We start from the raw sequence: 18,592 nt of genomic DNA on the forward strand, positions 1-18,592 counted from the left end.
TCCCATATTAGATGCATACAGATTATCAACGCTAGTCATAACTCATCGCGAGTGTCCTGCACTCGACTGATATTGTCCAAATTCCCCCCTACCCTCTTAAGATGCTTGATAGACATGGCTGCTCCGTCCAGTGTCACGATCATAGATGTTGTACCCGAAGTCCGCAGCATTAGGCGGCGTATACACTGCAGAAGTCGTCAGTCAGATAACCACGAATTCCAATTCCAACAGGATGGGAGGCCAACAACTTACAGTGCAAAGAGACAGCAACCTGATCTTTCTGAGGATTCATGACCCGATGCAGCCCGATCTGGTCACAGATATAAGCCACTTCGTCAGTCTTGTATGTTGTCTCTTGCTTGACCGTCAACGGCGCATCATGGCCCCGTGTGGGATCTGGGGTATCGTATATCACTTCATTCAGCTCTCCGCCGAGAATCTTCATGATGCAGTGCGCATCTGCGTGATCATGGATGGGCGAGCCCTTCTGTGGGTTCCAGACCAGAACCAACTGTGAACGTATTAGTCGTCAAGCACCATAACAATTTGCATATAAGGACTGACCAGGTTGGCGCGGCCATTGATATCCTCCACCAGGTTGCGAGTATAGTTCTTGCTCACGTCGTTACGCGCGAACCGTGACCAGTCGTTAGGGTTGGAAGCGTATTTGGACATAAAGGCCATCAAGACCTTGTGGTCAACGTGTTGTCCGTCAATGCCTCGGGAGCTACCCAAATAGCTTTTCAGGTCGTGGACGAGTTGCTCAAATGTATAGTTGTCCTCCTCGGCCAGTACTGGAGCACGGTCCTTGCTCAGATTGGAGGTTGTATAGCTGGTAGCAGCAGTAGTACCAGGGAAAGATGCAAGCATTGTAGAAGCCATTGTGTCACCAATTTTGATAGGGTTGAATATCGAAGTTTGGTACTTATCGAAAGTAAAACTTGGCCTTTCCGATGTTCCTTTATACTTTAATGGAGCTGATATTGGTAGCTTCTCGATAAAAGTCCCAGCTCCGTACTTTGATTCAACACACAGCTCCTGGATGGCCGACAAGTTCAATCGGCGACTGGGTAGGGACACGCATCGGCGATCGAAAATCATCCAATGAGAACTCTGAGAGTAACCATCAACCAATGAGAAAGGCCCATTCATCAACAGAGCAGCATTCAGTTGACCCCCTTGAACAACCCCGGGAATTCGATCTACACCGCGTGCGACAGACAGACAACAATGTTCAGCTCTACTTTCTCCTGAAAATGCTCATGACGACGATAACCAAGTTCTAGGCCACTTGACCGCGCATATCATTACGTGGAGGGCTCGATCCTTCTGTCATAAAGAATGCCCCAATTCACATCTAATTAATACTAGCACCATATTATACATAACTAATTAATCTATACAAACCTCCGCATAGCCCTCCTCAGCCTATCAACAGACCGAAGAACAACAACAGCCTGTGAACTTCCCCCGATCCTAGCCGACGATGATGATACCAAAGTAGATACACCTCTCCTACCCCCCAAGAACGCCTCGGGAACTTTCACAGGCATCCAAAGAAAAGCCTTGCCCCGATTCCGATTCCCCGTATCACCCCCCCAAGGCATCCTCCCACCCCGAACATTGACCTGCAACGAAGGATGCAACAGACGAGGTTCACCCAACGCAGCATCCCTCTCCTGTCTCCATTTCACAAATTCCTCTTCGCCCGTCCCCTCCTTCACATGCAGATTCCCCTCTTTCTGATCCTTGACGGTCACAAAAGCCTTAGGCTGTCTACCCCCCGTAGAAGAAGAAGACCCCCCAGGCGGATAATCATGCCCCGTATACAGCTTAACATGCTCCGGTAGCGCCAACAGCTTCCGCATCGTCTGATACAAAGCGCGAGCATTGCCATGCGGGAAGTCACACCGGGCACTGCCCACGTCTGGATTGAAGATCGAGTCCCCCGTGAATACATTGCTGCCTATCATGTATCCACTGTGATCGGGCGTGTGGCCGGGCAGATGGAGGGCTTGGGCGGTGATGCGTCCGATTTGGAAGGTCTCGTCATCTTGGAAGAGGTGGTCGAATGCGGTGTCCAGGTCGTGGGCCGGGATGTTGTATCGTTGTGCGAATGTGGCTTGGACTTGGCGGATGCGGTGGCCGGTGCAGATGGGTACTTTGGGATTTGTTTCTGTTGTTGTTGATGATGAAGAGGAGGATGAGGATGATGATGAGCGCTGTTCATGGAGCTTGGTCTGGATGTAGTGGGCTGCGGTGAGGTGGTCGGCGTGAGCGTGTGTCTCGAGGATTCGAGTGATGTGGTAGCCTTTTGAGGCGGCGAGATCAAGAAGTTCGTCGGCTGAGGTCGTGGTCACGGTGAGTTGGGATGGATCGAAGTCGAGGACGGGGTCGATGATCACGGCTTCGTGTGTCTCGGGACAGGCTACGATGTATTGCCATGTTGAGGTTTGTTTCTCGAATATGGGATGGATGATTGGTTCCATCATGTGTTGCTGGTGTTTTCTGTTTCTTATGTAGTAGTATAGTATGATGTTGCGATAGTGGCGAGTAGTATATATCGCTCATGTAGTTCTTTCGTTGACTTCATACAAATATGACCCGATGCATAATATGACTCTTTTCTTTTTAAAATGTTATCTCTTATACGTATGACATCCCCTATAAATATCCCATTCTCTTCTCGGGCGAGATACTAATATGACTCTTCTATACGAATGTCATCTCGAGCCCGATCCCCGGTTCCCTACCTCGCCGACCTGAAGGCTTTTCATGGTCCCCGGGTTCAGTAGTAGCATGTGTATCCTTATCTTATCCGCCACTGCACCAAAACAACAAAAACATACTATCAGAGAGAAGAGAACAAAAAAAGCAACACAACCCCATCAAAAGCAATGACCACCAGACATACGCATCACCGCCCCAAACCACCCCCCTAGACGTCACGTCCAAGAGTATTTATCTACGTGAATTCCTCAAAACTGCGACAAGCATATCTTACTGGCCAAGAATTGCGGTGAGCATCGCCATAATGGCGTTGATGGTGTGATAAGCCGGTCGCCGATCGGATAAGCTTCAATCGCCGAATGCTCTGCCTGCCGCACCACACCCCCTTGATTTTGTCCGGTTTGAGACCTGCCTAATAGGAATGTGAGACTTGGATACCAGAGTACAGGTTCGGGGGTTTTGCCCGGTCGAACAAGATGTCAGACACTGATTGGGTAGTCTGATATGCTGGCTCTGTTCTACTACCTGGTAAGTTGCTACTATGGTTTCCCGTGGAAAAGGACAAGGTGGTGCTATGGGTAGAGAAAGACGGTCACGAGAGCAATGACCGCATAGGTTCCTAGATAGGCTACTGGCAGGGAGGGAAAGAGGAGGTTGCTGGTCAGATGTTTCGTTCATCTGATATATCGTAGGAGAGGTGGTTGGTGATTGATTCAGGTGGAAACTGTATCTTGCTTCCGATGTGCTACGATAGGGCTTTGTAGGTCGCCGAGTCGGTGTTGAGTTTGTCTGTTAACACAAAGATGGGAAGCGGTTGTTCCCAACGAAGGGAACTCTCAATTGGGCGGTATTTGGCGAAAAGCAAGCGACAACTAACTGGCTCAATGGTTGTGTTGAAGCTCGTTACGCATAGATGCTAAATGCGGAGTTACTGTGGGCCAGGTTGATGCTGGGTAGACACGGCAGTGCTATCATGTGTGGACTTCAACAAGGAACCTTCTAGCGCCATTCTCGAAGGAGGCCAAGGGGTAAAAGTGTCAAGGAAAGCTGGCAGATCGCATGGCCTGGTTGGCTTTCTTCTAATAGCTCTGTTGCTTTGTGTAACAGATCTCCTGCTTGCCGATGAAGTGGGAATAGCGGCCGCATGGCGAATATCCGCAATAGAGGCGATGCATTCGATTATGGATAATGATTCTGCTACGTATCACTGCATTGATTAAGCTCCAAGAAACACAGAACAAATGATCTAAATGTGCTTCTATGATGATGTAAGTGGTGCCAGCGAGGTGAGGAGCAGACCGACGACAAGCGATAAGGCTCATCTCCTGCGGATCGCCTCGGATACCGTCCAACGCTCTGCGTTCCCGCCATCCGTATCCGCCTCCGCTCCCGGGCCGTCTGTCTCAAGACTATGCCCCATGAAGTAATTGTACAACAAGAAAGCTCCCCTGACAAGTCATTATGACTGGCTAATCGTAAGGGATAATGTAACACATCAAATGAGTTGCTTATATGGTATCAAGGGATGCAAAAGTAAAGTTCAATCGCATCGTTGGGTCTTAGTCGGTGTAGCTGGCTGCAGCCTTCGTTGTGTCCCTGGTCTGTTTAAGAAAGGGGATCAAATCTGTCCCGCCCGTTCCTCTGACGCCGGCGTCAATTTTTTCATGAGAGCTGTCCACTATAGTACTTGTCGTGGTGGCTAGGTTTATCCTCGAAGATACTTGGTTGGGCGGCGGGGTCCTTGCAGCCATGATGATGTATCGAGTCACCATCCGCACATGCTTGTCGCGAAACCCTCCAAGTGACATGACTGCCATGTTATATGCGTCCCTCAAGGCAGATCCAGCTTTGTGGCTTAACACATAGGACCTCACATTGGACGTGCGGATCATCATTTCCAAGAAGCGCCGGTGAGGGCCTGGCATGTAGTTACGCATGTTCTGGGAAATACACAGTCAGTATCAACATGCTTGGTCTGTATGCCCTCTCGGGGATCGGCTCTTACTTGCATGAAGCCAGTCCTGACTTGAGGATCTGGCTTGCCATTAGACTTGGCTTCCCCTGTGGCGGAATGCTCCACACCCAGGAAAATGTCAAAGGCTTGGATCAAGGAGCTTTGCGCATTGCTACCACCACTGTATTGATGCCACTCGCCTCGGCCTCCTCCAATATCATAGAATACACCATTTGGCAACCCAGCTGATGTCATGTTCTTGCTGCCGGCTAAGTATGGGCGTAGTTGATGATAAAAGACAGGCGGCGCACATTTCTCATACATGCGTTCCAAGAGGTCACCAAGTTCCTTGAGACCATAGCTGAGCTGCTCAAGACGAGAAATAACATGCTGACCATCATCAATATTAGCCGCATGCATAGCATCCAGCATGAGATCGAGGAGCTGTGCTCCCTTGGCCTCGATAGCGACGGAGAGAACGAAAAACCATTCTTCGTCTTTGGTGCCAGTAAACGAGGTCACCACTGATAGATTGTCGGGATCCGTAATGTCGGTATCAACGGAGGGTACTGAGAAGTTCCAAAGATTAAGGGCAGCATATGTGGCACACGGTGGTAGCTCTAAGTGGTTCGACACTTCGATGAATGGGCGCGAGATGCAGGGGGGTAGTACCTGTATCATTGATGTCAGCAAAGGCACGGGCCATGTAGTGATGGACAGGAAAAGTAGCATTTCAAGAGGGACGTGACACTTTGGAAGGGGGTCGTACATCTTTTGGCTTTTCTCCTCCCCATATGTAGGCGTGTGTAAGGTAAGCTAGCACAACATATGCTCTCCGCCACTCAGGTTCTCCCCGCAACTTCTTAGTAGAGAGTATACCCAGCTCATCCACAGCACTCCTAATAGTACCAGACTGAATGAGCCCAGGCAAGTCCTGGGCGATGTCCTCCCACGGAGAGTAGTAAGGGTCACCCAACCTCCTCACGGGAGGAACTTCCGGGAGGAACCCGTTCTGGAGGGAGACACCATATTCGACAAGTGAAATATTCGGTGTGTAAAGCATGGTCAGATGTGCACTTGAGAAGACAGCTTAATATTCCAAGACTTCTGGGATATTTCCCTTTGCAGGTAAGAGTAGATTCAAGTGTTTATATCATATCCCCAAGTAGGGACGGAAGAGGGCCGGATCCAGAGGAATCGCGAGAGGGCCACCCGAGTGGGCAAAGGCAGACCATTTCCCGTTTCACAGAGATCCCTCCAAGCAGGAAGGCAGCGGGCTGGCGAGAATTCCAACAATCATCCGGATCATTGGAGTGGGCTTTGTTATCGCTCTCCGGGCAACACGGATGATGAGGCGGAAGCGGAATGGTATCCGGATCCGGTGGGAGGGACAGACGGAAGTGCCTTGTGTCACACGCCAATCCATATATAAATTGGAATTGGTGACGGTCGGCTGCTGGCTTCTGTGTTGATTCATTCCTTCTTGATTCTTGAGTTCAGTTATTGCAGTTCGATTATCACCCAATTTCACAATGTCGAAGTTGAACGGCATCAGTCTGGCATTCCCCGCTGAGGCAGCGACAGAGGAATATGCAGCATCTCTAGACTCTTCTGATAGCCTTGCTGCATTTCGGGATAAGTTTATCGTCCCATCAAAGGCGAACATTGCTTCTAAAAAGCTAGCGAAGCCTGGTAGGTTCCATCCTGACAGTTCTAGACCGCATCACTGATTGTCACAGGTCTTTCACCCGAACCATGCATTTACTTCTGCGGCAACTCACTTGGCATTCAGCCCAAGGCCACAGAAAAGTATCTAGAAGCACAATTGGACACTTGGTCATCTATTGGTGTTGGCGGCCACTTCACTGATCTCGAGGGCTCGCCTTTGAAGCAATGGCAGCTGCTCTCAGAGCAAGCAGCTGAATCGATGAGCAAGATTGTGGGAGCAAAGCCAGAAGAGGTCGCGGCGATGGGAACACTTACAACGAACCTTCATCTGCTGCTGGCTAGTTTCTATAAGCCGACGCAGACTAAGCACAAGATCTTGATGGATTGGAAGGCTTTTCCAAGTGACCATGTATGTTCGAAAGAAGCTGCCTTTCCAAGATCATGGCACTGACTTGTGTATAGTACGCTATCGAATCTCATATTACCTGGCATGATTTGGATCCAAAGGAGTCGATGGTGCTCATTGGTCCAGATGAAGGCGAATATGAGATATCCACACAGAAGATTTTCTCTTATATCGACAAGCATGCCGATGATGCTGCTATGATCCTCCTTCCCGGTATCCAATATTATACTGGACAGCTGTTTGACATCCAGAAAATTACAAAATATGCCCATTCGCGCAACATGGTTGTTGGTTGGGATCTGGCTCATGCCTTTGCTAATGTCGAACTAAAACTGCATGAGTGGAACGTTGATTTTGCAGCATGGTGCACGTACAAGTACGGAAACGCCGGTCCAGGAGCAATGGGGGGACTTTTCGTGCATGAAGAACACGGCAAGGTCGATTACAGCGCAGGAGAGGATGCACCCAAATTCCGTCACCGTCTGACTGGGTGGTATGGTGGCGACCGATCGGTAAGATTCAAGATGGATAACAGTATGTGTGCCCTTGGCCATAGACAACTTCGTGAGCTAGTAAGCTGATATAGTTGACAACCAGACTTCAAGCCTATTCCTGGGGCTGGAGGGTTCCAGATCTCGAATCCTTCGGCCATCGACCTTGCGTGTCTTTGTGCCGCTCTATCGGTGTTTGATCAAACATCAATGGCAGATCTTCGCAAGAAATCAAAGATGCTAACAGCATACCTTGAGTTCCTTTTGCTCAAGGATACTGAAGCGGAATCCAGGCCGTTCAGCATTATCACGCCAGCGGACCCCGAGGCGAGAGGCGCACAACTGAGTCTCTTACTCAAGCCTGGCCTGTTACAAAATGTTGCGCAGAAGTTGCAAGAAGCCGGAATAGTCTGTGATAAGCGGGAGCCGGGTGTCGTGCGTGTTGCTCCGGTCCCTTTGTACAACAGCTTCAGCGAGGTCTGGAAATTTGTGAAGATCTTCAAGGATGCACTGCAGCAGTGATGGGGCTTCACAAGACTATTTAGCCAGGGCTGAGTCATGTAAAGTTCGTTCTTCGATGGATGTTTTTAGAGATAGATACCAAATTATTTGATTCTTAGATTGGACTTTTGGAGCTCTCACGGCGACATAGCTCACAATCACTCTGCAAAAGCAGAGACTCGGTGTATGAACTATATGATAGACCCGTACTGTTCGGGTTATAAGTTTCCAAATCCGTTCCTAGGATCACCACTTCGCAGAAAGTCCTGGGCTTGAGAAAAGAAGTTCGTCGCTAATATCGAGAATTCATCGTAGGAAGGGGAGCCGACACCCATAGGATACTGCGCGTCGGCCGTCACTATGGGGGTCTGAATGCTGAATTGAGAAGTTGGCGACTGGGCTAGAGTTTGTTGTGTGTGCAAACGAAAAGGCTCCGGTAATGGGGACGTCTGCGACACTTCGGCTCCAGGTGTAGGAGCTTCTGTATAGAGGGAGTCCCCAAACATGCGACGGGCTGACTCTGCATCACTGTTGGAAGAATACTCGAGAATCTCCCAGAAGCGCGAGAGATCTATAAGTAAGTACTTATTTTGGGCACCAGACTCAAGTTCATAGGATGCTGACACAGCATCTTCCAATCTCTGCAATCTGTCCGCCTGTCTAGATGTCAGCAGGTAAACGGCATACGGGCTAAAGACATTGACTTACCAAGCGTGCCATATGAGGCCACTTGTGTCCGAGGTTTTGCACGAAACTGACGCATTTGTAGAATCTGTTACGCTTGTCTTCGCGGATTGCATTATTTTCCGTGAAGCTGAGCTGTAATTCAATTGTTGCTACCACGGCGGCACTATAGCCCAGGAAAGGGTCCGAGACTATGAATGACCTTTCTTCGAAATAGTCTATGAAGTGTATTATCCATGTCGTATGCGACGAAATCAAGTCGGAGGTGTGCTGCAGGAAGATCTCGGGGATCGTACTTCGAAAGTTTCTGAGGCTGAGGGAGAGTAAGAGCGGGTGATTCAAAAGACATAAGATCGTATGGTATAGAAACTGGTTGAGTAGCCATGGGCCCCAGTAATCCCTCCTTTCTTGGAGATCTTCAAGTGTTCTCTCACTCAGGTTAGCTGGCTTGAATCTGTGACTGTATGGCATCTGCGTTTCCCGTTCCATAAGAGCAGTCAGTATCCTTGAATACTCTGATTGTGAAGACCACGGAGGTACGTTGCTAGGCTTCCCATGGCGCCTAACATATTTCGCAGTTTTTGCAAATATTTCGCTGAGCATGATCACGTAGGCTAGAATACCCTGATCCTGCATTCCTGAAGATCGTGTTTCATTTGTCCCATTACTTGATGAATTTGTTGGAGGCGGCCGGGTAGGACTTTCTGGGAACTGGGGAAAGCAGCCATCAGGAAAATCTAGGTTGTCGAAATCAACTCCGTGAAGACGCTTCAAAAGACAAATGCTCCAGAAGCAGCGCCTGCGCTCTTCGCGTACAGCTGGGGGTTGTACTAAGCCAGACTCTAAGCCAAGGTTGGCACATTGTGCCAAGTTCATTGCCAAACTGCAATGAATGCTTGAACGGTGTGTATTTCCATCTATTAGTGATCAAATTAGCAAAACACTCTTTCAGAAATACGTCAGCGGTCATATTACTGGCAAAATCTACCAAGCTCAAGAGACATAGACTCTGGAGGGTTGAGAGCTCTATTGGTCCTTCCGAAACTCTCCTCATGACCAAGCCCCTGGCTACTTCTGTATAGCCATTTATAAGCGACGTGGACCCGCCAGTCCGCGAACTCTCGTCCTCGGAGAACCGAATGCTCAGTGCCAACATGGCATATACTATCTCTGGGTCACGGCTCCCCAGGCTATTGAGAAAGCCTTCCCTTCGAAAGAGTGGGAGGGGCTGCGAGTCACAATATATCAGATACAGCTCTGCCATCGAGAGCACCTTTTCCCAGGTGGGGAAGGGAATAGTTGGGTTTAAAAGGGATGATGCGACGGCGTTACTCATGACAGCAGGGCGAGGAGCTGTTTCCCATGGCTCTTGTCTGGAGCTGTTCTGTCTAGATTGAATGAGTTAGAGCATCGATGGCATCGAATCCGGGAAAGCGATGAATTACCCCAGGGCGTCGAGAACTTGCCCCATTCTAGCCTCCAGGCTTCCTAGTCGTTCCTCCTGTGGGAGGTCAGTCGTATTCGCCATAAATCCTGGCATACATCTTATCTCACCAAGATCTCCGAGATCCTGCTTTCAGAGCTGGGAGGAACAGAAGCCGCCTCCCGTGGGATGGCAAGCCCAGTTGTCGATGATCTATGTTCACCAGCATAGGCACATTGTTGGTTTAACCGGGCACATAAGGAGCAGACCGGCTGTTCCCCGGGGCATTTTGCCTTCTTGCGTCTGCAAAGTGTCAGTGGGTAGTGCGTCATATAGTACAAGATCGGACGAGCGTTCCGTCTCACCTGCATGGTTCACAAGCTTGCCGCACTCGCTTAGCCGGCCGCTCAGCAGTTGTGGACGCCATGTCACACCCTGATAGTCGCGTAAAATGTGCAATGTTGTATATAAAACATGGAATACTGAATATTTTATTGTTAGTCACTTCTGCTAGTGGAAGCTCTGTGCTGCCGTGCGCGCGAGCTATTATATGCTCCGAAGAAGTACAATATCCCCACTATCCTCGGTGTGCTCGTTGACAGGTGGCAGAGTTACCATAGAATATTGTTTTCATATGTGCGGCTGTCTAAGCCTTTATATCCAGATCACAGAGCAGGAGATAAGTACTATGGATTGAACATCTTGAAGACTGTGGAGTTGAACTATCAGCCCAACGTTAGATGGCCTTTTCGCAGGTTGTCAACTATCTCGGTAGGTAGCCGTATCTTGTTCCCCAATTCGGATAAAGTGCCATGCAATGTATAGATGACTAATCTACGGACAAGCTTCACCTAACCAGGTAGGTAGCTACATAGTATAGTTCTCAGCGATGATAGCCACGCTAGACAAACTTGGAACGAGAAACGGTCAGTGCAGCCGAATAATGTACCATGTTTATTGCCCTATAGCAGGGATACTCGCTGAACCGAGGAAGCCCGGGGGCGTCGCATCATGCCATTGTAGTGAATCCATTGACGGTTACCAGGCCCTGCAACGCTTATATGCCGCGGCATGCCTCTAAAGGACAAATGTACAGCGGCAGGCTCCCTCAATCCGACTTCTACTCGGTTTGCTGGTCGTTCCTTGCCAATCCACCTTAAAAGCCGAGCATGGCAGGACACAGGATACTCGAGAATATACGATGAAACATATAGGAGGCAAGTATTAACGCTCTGACGCCTTGGAGAAAGTTATATACAACGTCAGTTATCTTTCTTTCTAGCTGCCTATCATAGAAATAGAGGTACACTGTGTGAAAGTTGGCGAGGACCGCATTTACGCCTTGCCGAACCAGGTCTTGTGGCCCTATTATGCGCATTAGTGAATTTGTCATTCTACAGGATCCCCGTTGGAACACGGTATTCCGAGGTGCAACTTACAAAGACCATACGACCCATAGCGTAGGTGGTAGCTAAGAGAGATATGCATTAGCCGTTGTCCACTATCATTTATGTCTTTTGAGGGCTTACCGATGCCCATGCCGTAGACGGAGATCAGGTAGGGCCACATGAGGTAACCACTGCGCTCAGTCTGTAAATATCCCGCCTGTTAGGTTTTCTCATCTCTTTGCAAGGTTCGATTTATTCGCGGAGCAACGGACCTTCCACCACTGGCGCTTGCCGTCGTGGTTCTGGAAAAGGCGCTGGTAGTAAGGGACACGGTTCTCACGGAACACGAACCTATTGGAAGGTAAAACATGTTAGCAAGTCCAATCCAGGGTAGAGTGTCGCTTCCGAGCCCCAATTGCACGGAATGTCCACGCAATTGAGCAGCAAACAGTCCCGACCGACAAGCCGTCAGCCCGGCCGCGCTCAGGGAGCCATGCGTGCGAACAAGTGACGAAATGAAATCAGCAAACATACCCAGCCATACGAGGAGCGGTGCGGAACATTTTGGCGGTGCGCAAAAGCGACAATGGGGGTTATGGAGGAGGTAGGAGGGACAATGGCAGATGAGAGGCTAGCAGCAACAATGATCAGTCGATGTCGTGAAGTGTGGACCCGAACGGTCCTTGTATATCACGTGATTACCCTCCCACTTCCGCCTTTAGGATGCGAGGCTTAATAATTATCACGTGAGAATGCAAGCTTCTAACCGTAGAGAGTATGGCGTGTTCTGAGGGAAGCCCGGCGTGCCCAGAAAAGAAGTAGTCCGCGGAATCAAAGGTGTGCAAAGCAGAAGAAAGCCTCCATTTACCTGTGTTCACATGTGCCACTAACACACTGCGTGATAGAGTGCGATTTACGAGGATGGTCAGATTTACTGCCGCCTTCTTTTCGCTCTCCTTTCCTCAAACCTCATGCGCCCGGCTCTTCTTCGACTACTGAAGAGGCCGTCAGCTCTCTCGGTTCTCGACTCCCTGATATCGATGCCAATTGGGGTTGAACAATTGGACGTGCGACGCACAGCTAAATGTGTTCGATGCTTATCCAAGACTCACAAGCAGGCGAGAAGCGCGCCAGCTGCGGAGTTGCAACAGACGCCTGTGACCGATTCCTCTTTCCCCTCAACGAAGCGAGCATTCAGCTTCCGTATATACGAGATTAATACGCCACACAAACAGGCCGCAGCTGAAAGTGGAGGCTCTGGCGACTCGGTTCAAAGCTCCTTTGCCACCCATTCTCGAAGCCTCGCGTTACAACCAGAGAGATTGGAATTCGAGTCGGACATAGGACATACAGATGACATTGGAACCCGATTAATAGATGACCCGGTGCATCGGAACGATTTCGCTCTTTGGGAGGAGTTACTGCGCTACCGACAACGCCATTATGGTGATAAAGGCACGCTAGATATATGGGAGGGCTTGACGAGCCGAGTTGATGGCGTGCAACTGCCTGTTGAAGGAGAAGTCGCAGATTTCTTCTGGCAAAGCTTTCTGGAAGTTGGCATACGGCACGATGTCATTCTGAATGAGATCGCTAATTATGCGCTGGCGCTCTGGAATACAACTGGGAAACGTTGGGAGAGATTTTATGAGACTGTCGTTGGTGGGTTTATTGACCGCGGCATGACACGGCAGGCGGTGGAATGGCATAAACGACTTCATCATCCTCATTTGACACGACCGAACGATATTCTGCATGTCTTCCGGCCAACTGTTACCGCACGACAGCAAAACAGAGCCACTGGTGCGATCAAGTCAGGGGGCCGGGTAGCTTCATCAAGCTTATGGGCTTTCCGTAGCATCTGCCGCTTGACTCCAGGCCACCAGATCTATGCTCCCATCATGTCTACCCTGTTACGCTGTGGTAGTCCTGATGATGTGCTTTCAATGCACAGACTCCTCATCCAACACAATGACCATCCACAATCCTTCGACGAATTCGAGCCGTTACTAGAGAGCGCCAAACAGTATGGGCCATGGGCATCCTACCAAGAACTTCATAGCTATGCGGCTCAACGATTCCCTGAAAGTATACGTGAAATTGACGGTCCCGACACAATAGCTGCGGAAACCCAAGGAAAGGTTGCGCATGAAGAGAGGCCAATAAAGGACGAGTTCGGCGCGCGGATTTTTGCCACGGAAGCTCTTAATTTCGACACAATCCTTTCTGGCTTAAAGATGTTCGGCGTGCCGGCTCTTGGACCTCAATCTCTGCGGGAGATGGCGCTCAGAGCTCGGGGGGGTCAAGATATACTAAGTAAGCTCCGGAAGCTCGAACGAGCAGGCATCTCGCTGGGGAGCTCTGTGTTTGTGCGTCTTCTTCGCAAGCTAGCCACAGAGAACCGCGACATACTTTTATCGGACTTGCTCCACAGCGACGAGCACCCTGACGTGCTTGAGGATGCGCGCATACAGGAGTCACTACTTCTATCTTACTATATGAGTAAGGATTGGCGTCATTATCATATGACCCTGGCAATCTTGAGTGAGCTATCCAACGAAGGGCCGGCTCTCTTCAACATTCATTTCAGGAAACATCTTGCAGCTGGCGAGTGGACTCTGGCCTCCAAGCTGGTTGATGAAATGGCACTGCGCAGTCAGAGCCTGACCAAAGAGAGCATTGACTTCATGGTTGAAAAGGTCCTGACCCCTCGCAGACCCGGTGTTGGTCCGATCAAGGGTCAGCGTCGCTCAGAAGTCGTGGAAGTGACCTTTCTGTTCCGTGTTCTACGGCGCATTGTTCCTGTGGGTGCTTCTGTGTCTCCTGACCTTTGGGTCGAGATGATCAAACGATTTGGTATGATGAACTGCTGGGATGAGCTTCGGACATGTTGTCTCTGGCTGGCCCGTCATTATTCTTCTACGCCCAAACAAGACCACGCTCCTCTGGAGATCATCTCGCTATCGACTGCGCACCAATCGTCCCATACTATCTTCCCTGACCAGCACGGCAAATCCATTCTTGGGGCTATATTCAGCAAACAGACGCAAGCCGCTCTCGTCTCTTGGGGATTCCGGATGCGTGTTTCCTCCAAGCGAGATGACTACAATCCTTTCCACGCAGATGGTGAAAATCTTGTCCCTTGGGTGCGCGGTCTTGTCCTCCTTCGCGAGCTTGGACAGAACGGTGTGCAGCTTTGGCCGAGATGGATCCGACGAGCCTGCCGGCACCGACTTGCTGTTCTATTCGGACGGCCTCGCCGCTCTAGTCGTCACATGAGTCGCATGCTGCGACGGGAAAATCCATATAGTGTGGAGCGAGTCCTGGGCGATATTGACCGTGCGTGGGGACAGCCCCTCCTGCTCCAAGGTTGGGAGTCCAGGGATGTGTATCGGCTGGTTAACCCACCCAGCTCGCGGATGTCTCAACGTCGAACCCGTCGAACCTTGTTGAGAGAGAAGAGCCTACGGGGGGCAGCCTTTGTGAGTAGCCGGTGAACTCATTCATATATGTACAATATGCACTATATAGCAAACACATAGAACAACAACAATCTACATGTAATAATACCCCAGCCAAGACACACCGCTCACGTGAAGCAACCGGGGCAACGCGGCCACACAACAAACCAGACAAACACGGGCGGGCTTCGCCACGGGCAATGGCGTGGCCCCGTCAGCCAAAATGCAAAACAGGAGCAGTTGTTCCTAAGAATAGGCCGACAGGCAACGCGGCCAGACTCCATCTCCCCTAAAGCCTTGTTCCATACTGGCCCACCGTCACTGGCAGATCAACACTGCCCTCTAACTTTCTCATGACCCGTAAGGGTGATCCAAGCCAAATGGCGCGGTTGTTGCCGTGGTTCAGGCTTTGGGAAGTCATGTAGTGCGTCTTGGTAGTCCACAGTCTCTGCAACAATTCACTCTTTGCTTTCAACGGGTGGGGTTTATTATTGATTATTGCTCTGCCTGCCTGCCTGCATCATCCACATCTTTTATGGCCCGAATGCTGGATGCTTACTGTGTCTGATTCTTTCCTCTCCCTCTCTCTCTCACCCCTCGTTTTCTACTGAAACAATAATTCTCACTCATCTGGCACATCAATTAAATCAAACCCTTGATTCAAGTAGAAGGATTGATAATCCCCCCTTTTCTTGATATACGCGCATTCTGTTGTATTCCTTGTTGCTTGGACTTTCGCAAACAATAATTATTTTTGCATGTGTCCTCCCGTCTTATATAGCATTTGAACGATCGATCTCTTCTTCCACCCTTACAGAACGCGCAATCAGTATGCTAGGACTAGGCGTTCTAGCGCTCCTTCCCTTCGCAGCGGCGACAGCTGTACGACCGCGATCCACTGCATGCAACAATTCCCCAGACTTGTGTTCTAAGTCTTACGGAGAGATCACTCACCTGGGCGCACACGACAGTCCATTTCTACGAGACGCCTCGACAGATTACTCTACCTTTGGAGACCAGTAAGTTGGATCAGGAAAGCAGAACGTCAATACGGTTGGTTGACCCCGTCACAGATACTACAACACTACCCTCCAGCTCGATGCTGGTGTCCGTCTTGTCACAGCTCAGGTCCACAAGTCGAACTCACAGTGGCGTCTATGCCATTCTAGTTGCGATTATTTAGATGCAGGACTGTTGAGCACATGGCTGTCGGCTATCAAAAGCTGGTTGGACTCCAACCCTAATGATGGTACGTTGGTGACAGACTGCAATTGCTTCGGGGAGAATCAAGAACTGACATCTTCTGTCAAACTGCAGTTGTGACTGTGTTGCTGGTCAACTCAGACGATGCAACAGCTTCTGATCTGCACTCGCAATTCGAAACGGCTAATCTCACCAACTACACTTACACTCCTACCTCCCAAACCTCCGCGCCGAGCTCGTGGCCAACATTGCAGGAATTGATCAACAATGGTACCCGGTTGATGACATTCGTGGCGTCTCTGGACGCTTCCAGCAACACCGTCGCACCGTATCTGATGGACGAGTTCACTTTTATCTGGGAGAACAACTACGACGTAACCTCCGCTTCCAACTTTTCCTGTGAGCCCGATCGTCCTTCGACCGTTAAGAACGAGCTCTCCGCCGCCTTGTCTTCCAACCGCCTCCCATTCATGAACCATTTCCTCTACCAAGAGACGCTGGACATTGAGTATCCCAATGTCAGCTACGTTTCGACCACCAATGCGGCCTCCGGAGGGACCGGAAACCTGGGAGATACAGCAACCAAATGCAAGAAGGAATACAACGGCCGTCAGCCTACTTTCATTCTGGTCGACTTCTTCGACAAGGGTCCCGCCATCAATACCGTGGACAGTTTGAACAATGTCACCAACGCTACCGGACGGAAGAACCTGACCTCGGTCAGCGTCACAAGCTCGGCCTCCACTTACTCCAACGTTTTCAAGGGACTCGTCGAAGTCGTCCAGAAAGCCAAAGATGGATCGAATCCCAGCATGGGGGAGTGGATTTGGGCTGGGGGAGATTGGGGAAGCTTGCTGGGCGGCGGTATTGCCGTGTAAGCTGACCACTGTGCCCTCATACTTCGTGATTTATTCAACTGTCCTTCCTCTCTTCATTTTTTGGATTACTAGCCTGTTTCGTACATGGTCATTTGCATCTATTCCACATATTTACAGTTGCAACATCAGCGCTGGGTTTCAAAGTTTGGACGAGCCTCACGACATTCCTTTTGCTATAAATAGGGGGGTATCAGGTTGGCGTTTGGATGGTTATCATATTTTCGTTGCACAGTGTACCTAACTGATCTGACCGTTTCACCATGTCCATAAGCGATAGCATCATGTAAAAAAAGGTACAACTGCACATTTTGGTCCCTTGCTCAGTCATTTTTCAACAACTCACGAACCTTGTTCACTTTATCCTCAAAAGACTGCTCCTTGTCGGTTCTGTAGGGAAGAAGAGTTAATCAACTTAGCCTGTGTACCAGCTCCCCACCCAAGCAAGTAGATAAGAAGAAGAAAGAAGAACCCGCACAACATCAAACCAAACAAGCAAACAAGCCAAAAAGAAAGACAAATAACTATACACACCTGGAACCAACCCGAATATCCGTCTGAATCCTCACAATACCCTGCTGATGAAGAATCGTATGCGCCTGACCAATAACCTGATGAACTCTATCCCAAGGGCCCTCTATCATAGTAGTAAGTCCCCATCAGCCAACCAAGAATACACATGCGCACGCGAAGTAACTAGTACTGAATATCGGAAAATAAATTCCAATAGTGGTAGGTATACATACCGAGGGTAGTCCCCGCTGAATGCATGACGTATTTCAGGCCGGATTTCTCAATAAGGCGCTGAACATCGGCGATTTGGGCGGACACGGAGGGAGATGAAGTGCCGATCTATCAAAAAATTCTTTTCTTAGCGGAGTTTAGCAAAGTAAAAATCAAGATTGCTACATGGTTCGTGGGGTGATGGATCCCGGTGGTATGTATGTATGCATGCATGTGGGATGATTGATTGATTGATGGATTGATTGACCGCTGGGACGAGATGGGAATGAATGAATGTGTCACGTCACTTCTCATCACTCCACCGGGTATTTATTGATTGCATGGGTGAAATACAGAGATAGTCAGACAGCATGATGCTAAATGACTAAATAGCAAGATAGGTAAAGTTGGGGGCTGAATAGGGAATCACCCACTGGGATCAAGCAGAAATCGGCGGTGCAGTGCGGGGGAGTCGGGATGGATGAGGATGTCTCGGCCATGTTTGTTTGTGCAGAACCAGATTGGAGTAAGATAGTAAACTAATTCAAGTAGAATTGTGATCTGATTGCGCGAGAATGAAATTCTACTGGAGGATATGGAATGGATTGACAAGTGGAAGCAGCCAGCCACTTTTTCGCGGATCAGAAGGAGGAGTTCATCCCAAGCGCGGGGCCTTAACGGCGGAGGGGCAATCAATCGTGACTTCAATTACAGTCTGACTGCCCCATTACACCACTCGAACTAACTATCAGGAGATGCGCGCATTGACTACTACTGCTAACTACTACTAGCTTACGGAGTATAATCAATGGTGATCGGGACTATTCATTACTCGCTTCTCTATGGTGGAATATAATCCCACCCGCTCTCTGAGGAAAACTGGCAGGCTGGCAGGCAAAAAGTGGACTCCCCAGTCGAGGATCTGTACGTTTCCGCGGACAACACATCACCAACGGCAAGATGGAAGACATATCGTGGGCACAATGGGTTGCTGTGGATGACGATCGGTTTGTGAGGTCTCATATCTCAACCAACTTTACCATGGCGGAATCCGACCGGCAGGAATTGGTGCTCCTTACAATGCA

General features: G+C 49.6%; 9 protein-coding genes across 9 annotated transcripts; 3 read left to right on the forward strand and 6 right to left on the reverse strand.

Annotated features, from left to right (window-relative positions):
* Positions 1 to 93: 93 nt before the first annotated feature.
* ASPBRDRAFT_43696 (putative cysteine dioxygenase) lies at positions 94 to 960 on the reverse strand (the record flags this gene model as incomplete). Its single annotated transcript, XM_067625045.1, has 3 exons — positions 565 to 960; positions 253 to 511; positions 94 to 185 (listed from the first exon to the last, which is right to left on the reverse strand). Exons 1-3 carry the CDS (start codon positions 880 to 882, stop codon positions 97 to 99), a joined length of 666 nt encoding a protein of 221 aa, XP_067478089.1. The 5' UTR covers positions 883 to 960.
* Positions 961 to 1,221: 261 nt separating this feature from the next.
* ASPBRDRAFT_592892 (MBL fold metallo-hydrolase) lies at positions 1,222 to 2,785 on the reverse strand. The gene has a single exon (XM_067628032.1). It carries the CDS (start codon positions 2,490 to 2,492, stop codon positions 1,398 to 1,400), a length of 1,095 nt encoding a protein of 364 aa, XP_067478090.1. The 5' UTR covers positions 2,493 to 2,785; the 3' UTR covers positions 1,222 to 1,397.
* Positions 2,786 to 4,289: 1,504 nt separating this feature from the next.
* ASPBRDRAFT_55518 (indoleamine 2,3-dioxygenase) lies at positions 4,290 to 5,747 on the reverse strand (the record flags this gene model as incomplete). The annotated part of the gene is made up of 3 exons (XM_067627399.1): positions 4,290 to 4,670; positions 4,736 to 5,356; positions 5,454 to 5,747. 3 exons carry the CDS (start codon positions 5,745 to 5,747, stop codon positions 4,290 to 4,292), a joined length of 1,296 nt encoding a protein of 431 aa, XP_067478091.1.
* A 469-nt stretch (positions 5,748 to 6,216) lies between these two features.
* Positions 6,217 to 7,771, forward strand: ASPBRDRAFT_127499 (uncharacterized protein; the record flags this gene model as incomplete). The annotated part of the gene is made up of 4 exons (XM_067617977.1): positions 6,217 to 6,376; positions 6,424 to 6,761; positions 6,815 to 7,292; positions 7,356 to 7,771. 4 exons carry the CDS (start codon positions 6,217 to 6,219, stop codon positions 7,769 to 7,771), a joined length of 1,392 nt encoding a protein of 463 aa, XP_067478092.1.
* A 197-nt stretch (positions 7,772 to 7,968) lies between these two features.
* ASPBRDRAFT_127817 (putative C6 transcription factor) lies at positions 7,969 to 10,284 on the reverse strand (the record flags this gene model as incomplete). The annotated part of the gene is made up of 6 exons (XM_067618006.1): positions 7,969 to 8,406; positions 8,459 to 9,351; positions 9,410 to 9,822; positions 9,880 to 9,935; positions 9,989 to 10,160; positions 10,223 to 10,284. 6 exons carry the CDS (start codon positions 10,282 to 10,284, stop codon positions 7,969 to 7,971), a joined length of 2,034 nt encoding a protein of 677 aa, XP_067478093.1.
* A 908-nt stretch (positions 10,285 to 11,192) lies between these two features.
* On the reverse strand, positions 11,193 to 11,808 carry ASPBRDRAFT_196407 (cytochrome c oxidase subunit 7; the record flags this gene model as incomplete). Its single annotated transcript, XM_067620988.1, has 5 exons — positions 11,193 to 11,222; positions 11,297 to 11,328; positions 11,387 to 11,447; positions 11,518 to 11,596; positions 11,780 to 11,808. The coding sequence occupies 5 exons, from the start codon at positions 11,806 to 11,808 to the stop codon at positions 11,193 to 11,195; spliced, it is 231 nt and encodes a 76-aa protein (XP_067478094.1).
* Positions 11,809 to 11,831: 23 nt separating this feature from the next.
* Positions 11,832 to 14,742, forward strand: ASPBRDRAFT_55522 (uncharacterized protein; the record flags this gene model as incomplete). Its single annotated transcript, XM_067627400.1, has 2 exons — positions 11,832 to 11,849; positions 12,151 to 14,742. 2 exons carry the CDS (start codon positions 11,832 to 11,834, stop codon positions 14,740 to 14,742), a joined length of 2,610 nt encoding a protein of 869 aa, XP_067478095.1.
* Positions 14,743 to 15,264: 522 nt separating this feature from the next.
* On the forward strand, positions 15,265 to 17,076 carry ASPBRDRAFT_593412 (uncharacterized protein). Its single transcript, XM_067628040.1, has 3 exons — positions 15,265 to 15,725; positions 15,780 to 15,955; positions 16,024 to 17,076. Exons 1-3 carry the CDS (start codon positions 15,538 to 15,540, stop codon positions 16,785 to 16,787), a joined length of 1,128 nt encoding a protein of 375 aa, XP_067478096.1. The 5' UTR covers positions 15,265 to 15,537; the 3' UTR covers positions 16,788 to 17,076.
* A 31-nt stretch (positions 17,077 to 17,107) lies between these two features.
* Positions 17,108 to 18,007, reverse strand: ASPBRDRAFT_127219 (thiamine-binding protein; the record flags this gene model as incomplete). Its single annotated transcript, XM_067617952.1, has 4 exons — positions 17,108 to 17,174; positions 17,319 to 17,421; positions 17,531 to 17,636; positions 17,942 to 18,007. The coding sequence occupies 4 exons, from the start codon at positions 18,005 to 18,007 to the stop codon at positions 17,108 to 17,110; spliced, it is 342 nt and encodes a 113-aa protein (XP_067478097.1).
* Between the last annotated feature and the right edge of the window lie 585 nt (positions 18,008 to 18,592).

This window comes from Aspergillus brasiliensis, assembly GCF_001889945.1.
Source record: "Aspergillus brasiliensis CBS 101740 unplaced genomic scaffold ASPBRscaffold_7, whole genome shotgun sequence".
Classification (NCBI taxonomy): Eukaryota; Fungi; Ascomycota; class Eurotiomycetes; order Eurotiales; family Aspergillaceae; genus Aspergillus; species Aspergillus brasiliensis.